Source organism: Vigna unguiculata, chromosome 5, assembly GCF_037176805.1.
Source record: "Vigna unguiculata cultivar grain cowpea cultivar isolate G323 ecotype 2 chromosome 5, ASM3717680v1, whole genome shotgun sequence".
Taxonomy (NCBI): domain Eukaryota; kingdom Viridiplantae; phylum Streptophyta; class Magnoliopsida; order Fabales; family Fabaceae; genus Vigna; species Vigna unguiculata.
This window is the reverse complement of record NC_140796.1, coordinates 49,086,703-49,097,203: the sequence shown is the minus strand read 5'-3', so window position 1 is coordinate 49,097,203 and position 10,501 is coordinate 49,086,703. Positions and strand designations below refer to the sequence as shown.

The following is a 10,501-nucleotide window of genomic DNA, read 5'->3' as shown; positions in this document are numbered from 1 at the left end:
ACGAGAGAAATAGCTCTCTATCATGCTGTACCATGCTCTTGGAGCCTGTTTAAGGCCATACAACGCCTTTTTTAATTTATAAACTTTGTCTTCTTTCCCTTTCTTCAAAAAACCAGTGGGTTGTTGTACATAAATATCTTCTTTAAGTTCTCCATGAAGGAAGGCACTTTTCACATCTAACTGATAAACTTGCCAATTATAGTGGGCTGCCATAGCAAGTATAATGCGAATGGTATCAAGTCTGGCCACAGGGGCAAATACCTCTGTGTAGTCAACTCCATATTCTTGAGCATATCCTTTCGCCACTAATCTTGCTTTAAATTTATCTACTTCACCATTTTCTTTGAACTTTGTCTTGAAAATCCATTTAACTCCAATGGGCTTTACTCCATTTGGTGCATCAACCAATTCCCAGGTTTTATTTTTTTCTATTGATTCCATTTCTTTCATCATTGCATTTCGCCATTTCTTGCTTCTAGCGGCTTCTTCAAATGACAGTGGATCAGTATCAGTTACTGTCATCATAACATTTAAAGTATCTTCATCAGACAAGCCTTCACCACTTTCATAATCAAGCATCCAGTTGGGTTCTCGTCTATTTCTTCTAACCCTCCCTTCAATTGGATTGTCATGGGCTTGTGGTTCATCAATACTTGTATCAACTCTGTTGGAATCACCAGGATGTGTAGCAGCCTGTATGGTGTCATCAATATCATTATTTTCAGCAGCTTCTTCCTCAGTTTCAGCCTCCACATCTAAAGCATCTTGTGTTGTAGCCTCTTCGTTTTTCTCCCAATTCCAATGCTTTTGTTCTTCAAAAATTACATCTGTGCTGATGATGATTTTTTTGGAGATTGGATCAAACAAGCGATAGGCTTTGGATTCATCACTTACTCCCAATAGGACACACCTTTTGCTTTTGTTGTCTAATTTGATTCTGTGTTGATCTGGTATGTGAACATGTGCTACGCATCCAAAGACTCGAAAATATTCCACTGTAGGTTTGACTCCACTCCATGTCTCCTCAGGGGTTTTATCTGGTACTGCTGCAGTAGGACACCGGTTGAGAACATGTACACACCACCTGGCAGCCTCTGCCCAAAATATCTTTGGAAGTTGTTTCTCAATCAATATGGATCTCACCATATTCATTATTGTTCTGTTTTTTCTCTCAGCCACTCCATTTTGCTGAGGGGTGTAAGCTGCTGTCAACTGCCGTTTTATGCCATGAATCCTGCAGAATTCTCTAAATTCATTGGAGGTGAATTCACCACCTCTATCTGTCCTTAAACAAGTGATATACATTCCAGTTTCTTTTTCAACACAAACTTTGAAATTTTTAAACATAGAGAATGCTTCTGATTTTTCATGTAAGAGATAAATCCAAGTCTTACGAGAGAAATCATCAATAAAGCTTAAAATGTACCTTTTGTTACTGATTGAAGTGGGTTTGATAGGCCCACATATATCTGCATGCACAAGTTGAAGTTTGCTTGATGCGCGCCACCTACTTTTCTTTGGAATAGAGTTTCGATGTTGCTTTCCTTCTAAGCATTGTACACAAAGTTCCTTTGGAGTTGATATAGAAGGTAGCCCATTGACCATCTTTTTGGAGGAGAGTAGTTTCAAGCCACTATAGTTGAAATGACCAAATCGGTGATGCCAAAGGTGGGATTCATCTGTTGATTCTACTTGAAGACATGTAGAATTTCTAGGCATCAAAGTAGCAATCACTGAGAACATCCTATTGCTACTCATCTTGATTTCCATAATTTGACCACGTTCAGGATGATGAACTCTACACCTCCCATTCTCAATTAAAATGGTGAGTCCTTTCTCTTGAAGTTGCCCTAAACTTAAGAGATTGTTCTTAAGATCAGGAACATAGTAGACATTTGAGATCACATTTGTAATGCCATTAACATTCAGCCGAACATTCCCTTTCCCCATCACAGGCATTCTGGTATTATTACCGAGCTTTACCGTATGTCTAAAGCTTTCATCTATGTCAGCAAACCAATCCTTATTTCCACTCATGTGATTACTGCATCCAGAGTCAAGAAACCATTCTTCTTTCGTGCCTTGTTTCAGATCAACATAGGCCATTAATAAGATCTCATCTTCCGTTTCCTTTTCATCTTCATCATGTACTTCAGCATAATTGACTTTCTTTTGCCAAGTGGGACATTCATATTGAAAGTGTCCCATCTTGTGACATTTAAAGCATTGAATTTCAGCTTTGTTGAAGAATTGTCTGCCTCTTCCTCTCCCTTGACCACTTCTGCTGGAATTTCTTCCACGTCCCCTTCCTCTTCCTCTCCATCCTTTATCTTCATTGGTAACTTGTAACACATTTTCTTCTTCTTCTTGACCGTTCATTCGTTGCTCATGAACAAGAAGACTGCTTTGTAACTCATCTATTGTCATAATCTCTAAATTGTTGGACTCCTCAATTGAGCAAACTACATAATTAAATTTAGAGATCATGGACCTTAAGATTTTTGCAGTAATACTGTTTTCACCTATATTCTCACCACACGCCTTCATACTCTTAGCGATCTTGAGAGTGCGAGCAAAATAGGAGTTGACGGTTTCTCCTTCCTTCATCTGCAACATTTCAAATTCTCTGCGTAATGCTTGCAGCTGTGCTCTTTTAACCCTCGTAGAACCTTGGAATTTTTGTTTCATTGAATCCCAAATATCCTTAGAGGTCTCGTCATTAAGAATAGTATCCAGAATCTCACGATCAATCGCCTGATAAAGGTAATTTTTTATCTTCAAATCTTTCAGTTTCTGCTCCTCTCGCACTTTAGCGTCTTCTGCAGAAAATACAGCTCCATCCGCTACTTTAGCGATCCCTTGTTCCACCAAATTCCAATATTGTTTGGAACGTAAAAAATTTTCCATTAATTTCGCCCAATGGTCATAATGACCATCATATTTTGGAATCGCAGGTTGCACATACTTGTCGGTGTTGTTGTCTGTCATTCTGTATTTCACTCTCTTCAATATACTCACAACACTCTTTCTACACACTTCCTCACCGACTGTTTCTCTCACACACTCAAGGAAATATTGGATCAGGCCCCTAGGTAGGAGCTCTGATACCAATTGTTAAACACAGCAGAATAAAGAAATATATTTGTATGTACTGTCAACTCACTTTTTATTAATCGGGAAAGATTGGCTTTTAAAGCCATACACAGCAGTTACAGATTTTAACTCCACTCCCACAATTTCATGCTAAATTCATGGGTGCGTGCTGACTTAGACTTCAAACCACTATCCCTAATAAATAGCATATTAAAATAAATTTATTTGATCACAGAAACAGAACAGTAACCGCATAAAATAAAATATCTTCTAAACTAACCAACACTATACCTTCTTGTACTCAAAACGTACAAAATAAAGTGAATCAAACATGCCATTATAAGTTCAGAATAATGTGATTACAATTATGAGATGAAAAACAGTTAGAAAAAGTTAAGTCAACCTGAAATCTTACATTAGATTTTATAGAATTACCACTACCATGACGATGAGAAGCAAACTTATCAAGATACTGAATATAAGCAAGTAAAGAATACCTGACTATTTAAGTATACATTTTTTTAATGAAAGAATCCTCATTCAAGAAAAGACTACGGATCAAGAAATCGATAAAAATAGCCTATATATCTTCCCCTCTTTTTATAATTCTCTCTTATTTTTCTCTTTGGTTTATCTCTTTCGATAAATAAATATCATAATCTTTAGTAAAATGTTATAATTTTTTAAACTAAAATAAAAATTAAAAATATAAAAAAAGTCACAAATTAACTTTCATTTATTTTTTTACGTTGTTAGTATAATATTTAAAGAAAATATTAAATTTAATCAATTATTCAAAAGTTAAAATTTAATTGAAAAATAAATTAAAAAACGTATTAAGAACCTAATTCGAACCTAATGAAAACTAAAAGCGTATTTCAATCTATTTTATTACAAGTGACCACAAACTTTGTTATAATGTCAAATCAAACTTAAAAGTCAACATTAATCTTTCAAATATTAAAGTTGCAACTTTCAAAATACACGTTCTGGATTCGACGCATAATTAGTTATTATTAAATAAATTGATTTTTCCCGTCTATAATCGCCGCTATCTTGGGAAGAGCATGGCCTGCTTCCGGCACGTTAACCTATTTAATACAGATTAATTTGGAAGGGTTAAGCTTAAAAAGTTAATTTCATTAATATTAAACTAATTAAGCGCGTTACTAATTTCTTAATTTCTTTAAAATGTCTTCCTCGTAAAATAAAAATTCAGATTATAATTATAATGATATAACAACAGTTTCAATATTTTTTCTAAAATATCGTTCAAACTAAAAGTAATTACAATTTATTTACATTTAAGTAGAAAAAGGATATTCCTTTATAAATGAGAGAGAAATAGTAGATTATTGCCATCAGGGATTTTTTAGGGTATTCAATCTGGTCTAGTGATCTGTAGAATTTTTATAAAATGTATAATTGTGATAAATAATCATAAATTAAGAATAAAATATTGTTCTATGATAACATTTTATTTAATATGATTTTATATTTATAACGGTTACGATATTTTTATACTCAATAAATTTTTTTATACTTACCATACATTACCTTCCATGAAAGATGACTCGTTATCGAAAAAATTTCATATTTTCTATTAATTTTGTTTTAAATTTTTTTAAGAAATACTTATAAATTTTGTTATGAAAAAAATTTGTAGGAAATTGCAGTCAATATTTTTTTGTAAAATATTTTGTATAAAACACTTTTCGCAACAAATTTTGTAGAAAATATTTACAAATTTTATAATTTTGTAGAAAATAATTATCCACAAAAGACTTACCTGAAAATTAAAATTCTTAAAAAAAAATCAAGAAAGCGTCTTTTCTTACAAAATTCTTTTACAAATTTATAAGAAAATTCTCATATAAGTATTTTTATAATGACTTTAAAAAATTATTACATGTCAAAATATCGTCTTTTATTTGTAATAATTTACTTACTTTTAAAAACATATAAAAAAAATATATCTGAATTTTATATTTATTTTACATTTTAACTATATATAATGTTACTTTTAGTATATCATATTTAATTTTGATCGAATTGGATTTTGATTAAAGCAAATGACTAAATTTAATTTTTACAATAGAAATAAATTATGATTATGTTTGTGACTGTTAGATTGAATATAAAAACTTCTATAAGGATACAAAATTTGGTTAACCGTGTTATTAATCAAATAATAATTTAATTTAACTTTAGAACATTGGATAAAAAGAAACGACATCGTTTGGAGGACGTTGGGTATCTTCACTAATAAAATTAGCCACTTGGATCAGTGATGCTGTAAAATTCTCCCTTCTGCGTTTCGTGGAGCTCCATTTCTGTTCCATCATTCCATGGCTACCACTGCATCATCCCCTTTCAAGAAAATTCAGATTCAAAGGGATGACACTGTGAGTCTAATGTCTTTCATTCCCATTACATTTTTTTTTTTCTTTCTTTCTTTATGGACTACATGCACTGCTAATTTTAACTCATTTTTGTGGTTTCTGCTTACTTTGTATCCATTCGTTTATGAAGCATAATCTTCCTTGTGTTTGGAATTGCTAAAGCTAAATTCATCGTTAACTTGTTTATTTCCTTCTTGATTGGATCCTATGAACATCTTTAGTGAATATTTTTTGTTTACTGCATACCTAAAAATAAAAGTGACAAACTTTTCTTATCCATGTGTTGCGATGATGAATTTACATCATAGATGTTATCTTGGGTCTTCATCAATATCATCTTTTGTAACGAAATGCTACCTTCACTGCACTTAACCTAGTGGACAATGCTATACATGCCCAATAATCCGCGCTTGACAAGTAAATTGTAGTTAGATCTGATTATTTCATGCTATGCTAGTAGTGACCTACCATGCCCAATAAGTTTGATGTAGCATGAAGTTGAGTTTTAAATTTTAGATTCGAATTGTTTAAACAAGATATTGTTCCCAGTCATGGTGTTGGACCTAATTTTTTTCTATTCCCTTTACCTTTTCTCCTTCATACTATAACTATTCCGTTGTTAGCTGTCTAAGCTGGAACTCACAGTTTTTATTTGTTATGCAAATTTTGTTTCCAATGTTCAGACATTTGACGCATATGTGGTTGGAAGAGAGGATGCTCCTGGAATTGTTGTGATCCAGGAGTGGTGGGGTGTGGATTACGAAATTAAGAACCATGCTGTGAAGATTTCTCAGCTTGGTACTGGGTTTAAAGCTCTTATCCCAGAGTAAGATAAGATAATGGGCTTTTAAGGCTTGTTTGATTTGAGAGATCTTTTTTTGTTTTCAGTTTTAATTAAAAAAGAAATTTTACCTTGCTTTCAAGTTCCTATAAAACACAATGAAAACAACTTTGTTTTCCCTGTTTTCCCTATTTCCTATACAGGCTTAAAATAGAAATTAAAACAGAGCATTTTCTCAAATCAAACTGCCACTAGTTTTTCCTAACTCCTATTTTAAGTGGCAATGTTTCCCATGGTTTATACATTTAGATGACCAATGAGTTTTATTTTCTTTTAACCAGTCTGTACAGAGGAAAGGTTGGTCTGGATGTAGCTGAGGCTCAGCATTTGATGGATGGTCTTGATTGGCAAGCTGCTGTCAAGGATATTGCTGCTTCTGTTAACTGGCTTAAAGCGAATGGTTCAAAGAAGGTTTGTTATTGTTTGTGTTTAGAGTACTTGGTTAAGATAAATATTTTATTTTTTAACCTGTGTTTTTAGAGTTCATTGTGCTTTCATCACAAGGTTCTTCTACTTTTTATCTACTCATAACCTTAGTGTGAGGTTTGAAATGAGTTACTTTAAGTCTTATATGTAAACATGTTTAATGAGTGAAACGAAGTTGCTTTGGGCCCTGCAGCTTGTAATTTACTTATGATATCTCCATGTTTTCTGCTTTTGAATTTTGGTTTGGAGTTCCATTGTAAAACTAGATTTATACTTTTGAATTTTGATCCAGTAACCGGTGAAAATAGTGAATGTGAAATCCTTAATCCACAAGCAGCAATGCATAATCATTGGGGCGTTTTTCTCTCACTGGTGTTTTTGTTAGAAGCGTTTGTTGGGTTTAAATAATTATTATTGATAGCAAGCCAGTGTTTTTATAATGTTTGATATGGTTGATTGCGTACTTCGGTTGAAGTGCCAAATAAGATTGGTTTATATGTTGTTCAATGAAGTTTCATTTGTTGAACTGTCTAAATATTAGGAGTAAACATTTTTCTTTAATAATTAAAAATATTTGATCATCATTTATTGCAACAGGTTGGTGTAACTGGATTTTGTATGGGAGGTGCTCTCTCCATTGCTGGTTCTGTCTTGGTTTCAGAGGTTGACGCTGCTGTAGCATTCTATGGAGTTCCTTCTTCTCAGCTTGCAGACCCTGCCCAAGCCAAGGCTCCTGTTCAGGCTCACTTTGGAGAGCTGGATAGTTTTGTTGGCTTTTCAGATATCACAGTATGATAATTTCCTTGCAATTCTATCTTAATTTCATTAGTAAGATATACACAGCAATTATCATGCATGAGTTGAGTTTTTCACCTTCCTGACAGAATCATTGAGCAAAAAACAACTTTTGTCCTCGTAACTTCTTGTTTTAATTCCCCACTCTATTTTTCATCTTCCCATTATCAACCACTTATACCAAGCATACCCGGAAAGTAAAATCGAGGAATTTGAAGTTTTTTTCAATTTCCCCAAGTGGGTGTCTTTTAAGAGAGAAAACTGCAAGATTTAGGGAAACAACAGAAAAAGGAGAGAGAGCACAATTGTGTTGGTGTTCAAAGATGAAAACTTTCAAATTAATCCACTAAATCTTGTATTGATGCTGATGTTTCAGGCTGCGAAGGCCTTGGAAGAAAAGCTGAAGGCATCTGGAGTTCCACATGAGGTGCATATCTACCCAGGCAATGCGCACGCATTCATGAACAGGTCTAGTGATGGAATCCAGAGGAGGAAGCGCATGGGAATGCCTGATGAAGATGAAGCTGCAGTTCAGCTTGCATGGTCTCGCTTTGAGACATGGATGACACGTTACTTGTCCAGTTAAGATAATTTCCTACCTCAATTCTGATATCAGATGCTGCTTGTTAAAGTACTTGTTTCCTGTAGTTTGGGATGCTCATTTGTGAAATTTGACTTGAGAATTATACTTAAACAGTGCTGAAAAGCATTGCTATGGTTGATATTGGCTTGTTGTGATGCTGGTTATTTGAGTCTGGTAAGTCTGTTATGAGTGACTCAGTGAAAAAGAGACAAACAAGCATGATTTGGTTCAAATTTCTTATTTCCAAGTTTCTGAGAGCTTCAATGGAATTTTTATCTTTTATTCAAAACAAGGTAAGTATCTTTCAAAATTCGCACAACATATTAAGTTTGTTGAGCGAATTTTCAAATTTGAGATTTTTCCAACTTTCTTTAGCTTCAAATTTGCTTAAGCGAAATAAATTAGCTTAGTGGACATTCTTTATCATTTCTCCAATTTGTCTTTTTGTCTCGGATTCACTGTGTTGAATAAAATTGTTTCGCTGAACAGGTTATTCTTTATGTTCTTCCAATTTATTTAGTCTTCAATCCATCTTTTTTTAAGTGACTTGCCCCTTTAGCAACAAAATTATGAACAAATGAACCTAATTACTTATTTTAATGACATATCTATTATTAAATAACTGTTTACGAGACTAATAAATTTAGACACGAGAAAGCTTCAAAATTAGGAAATTTAATTAGATTATTACACGAAATTTATTGATTTAACAAGTAAATTATACAATAAAAATTTGTATTAAGAAAATGGTCTTAACAATTACCAATCTTCTTATCCGTAAATATAAAACCAATTGATTGTGTTCCTTATTTAACAATTCAAGAAAATACATTAAATCAACTGAAGAACATCTTTTTCGTATTTAAGCTTGAATAAAATTTCTAGGAACACAAACAAACAACCTCAAAGATTAAGTATAAAAAGTTTAGATACCATGTTATAATTTTTCCCAAAACCAATTTGACATTAGAAAAAAAAAATTGTTCAATATAAGTAGCACCCCAATAATTGAGAGATAATTTAGACTTTCATAAATTCTTTATAAAAAGAAGTTGACCTATTATAAAAGACAATTTATCAAGCCGGATTACAAACTCTAATCTCATATCAAATTAAGCTTTAAAACCAATCACCATTAAATAAATTTATAATATACGTGTTCATATTACAAAATTTCAACAATTAAAACGTGGGATCTTTCCTTCTATATTAAAAAAATCCTACGTAAATAATTTTTTAGTTAAAGGAACAACTAAAATGAATACAATTGCATTTTTTAAGAAAGAACCAGAAGAATGATTTGTCATCAATAAATTATGAATTAATACATATGAAGAATTATAATATAATTTTTAATTTAAAATCTTAACAGATATGATTTATAAGTTTTCTTTTCCTATATGTCTAATTTAACTTTCTCATTTATAATTAAGATATTCACATTTAAATATAAACAAAACTGAATAACTTTAAAAAAAAAAATTATACAATAATCTCAAAGATAGTACAAAATGTAACCATACAAGACAAGTATGACTTGACTTGCCTGGGACATGACACATCATCATGGTTTATTAAGAAAACTAGAAAGAAAATACTTGTTTTCATATGTTATTATCGAAATAGATAATGATATTTTGACAATTTTTTTATGAATTTTTATTTATTTTTTAAATAATTTTAAAATATAAAAAATAAAAAATTATTTAAAAAATATCACTTTATATTATAAAAAAATTATTAAAATTGAATTGTTAAAAAATTATTTTCTTTTTAAAAGTTTGGTTACAAGTTCCGTGAACTTTGACGAGGGAACAATAAAAAGAAAAATGAGGTTTCTTCCTGCATTTCTAAAGCTTTCTCTAATATCTCCGGGTGTTAGAATTTACGACTATAATAACCTCACCTACTTTATATTGTGGATGTCCACATTCATAATCTTTTTTTTTTAATTTTCATTTTGAATTTTTTTTTACTTTGATTCTTGATTCATTTTATGCAATAACCACACTATAACATATTTAAACATTAATATAGTAGTTGGTTAATTTATTTTCAATTATACGAAACTGATTTAATTTTTGAAAAAATAAAAATGATTTTTATGAAAAAATTGTATTGTGGGTGTCGACATCCGAAATAATCTTGAAACGAATGTCATTTTTGTTTTGCGGATGTCGACATTCGTAACCTTTTTTTTCAATTTTCATTTTGAATTTTTTTTAGTTTTGATTCTTGATCCATTTGATGTTGTAATCACACTACAACATATATAAACATTAATATAATAGTTGGTTAATTTATTTTCAATTGTATGAAACTGATTTAATTTAAAAAAATAATAATAATTTTTATGAAAGA

General features: G+C 31.5%; 1 protein-coding gene across 1 annotated transcript; it reads left to right on the top strand.

The window, feature by feature from the left end:
- The first annotated feature begins 5,332 nt into the window (after nt 1-5,332).
- LOC114183227 (uncharacterized) lies at nt 5,333-8,373 on the top strand. Its single transcript, XM_028070160.2, has 5 exons — nt 5,333-5,498; nt 6,179-6,321; nt 6,618-6,747; nt 7,360-7,551; nt 7,934-8,373. Exons 1-5 carry the CDS (start codon nt 5,442-5,444, stop codon nt 8,141-8,143), a joined length of 732 nt encoding a protein of 243 aa, XP_027925961.1. The 5' UTR covers nt 5,333-5,441; the 3' UTR covers nt 8,144-8,373.
- The last annotated feature ends 2,128 nt before the right edge of the window (nt 8,374-10,501 follow it).

Bases quoted from the DNA above. Each gene is read 5' to 3' on its own strand.
- LOC114183227 (XM_028070160.2), top strand. From the start codon at position 5,442: ATGGCTACCACTGCATCATCCCCTTTCAAGAAAATTCAGATTCAAAGG. The intron at 5,499-6,178 runs GTGAGTCTAATG...TCCAATGTTCAG, and splicing joins AGATTCAAAGGGATGACACT to ACATTTGACGCATATGTGGT. The intron at 7,552-7,933 runs GTATGATAATTT...CTGATGTTTCAG, and splicing joins TTGGCTTTTCAGATATCACA to GCTGCGAAGGCCTTGGAAGA.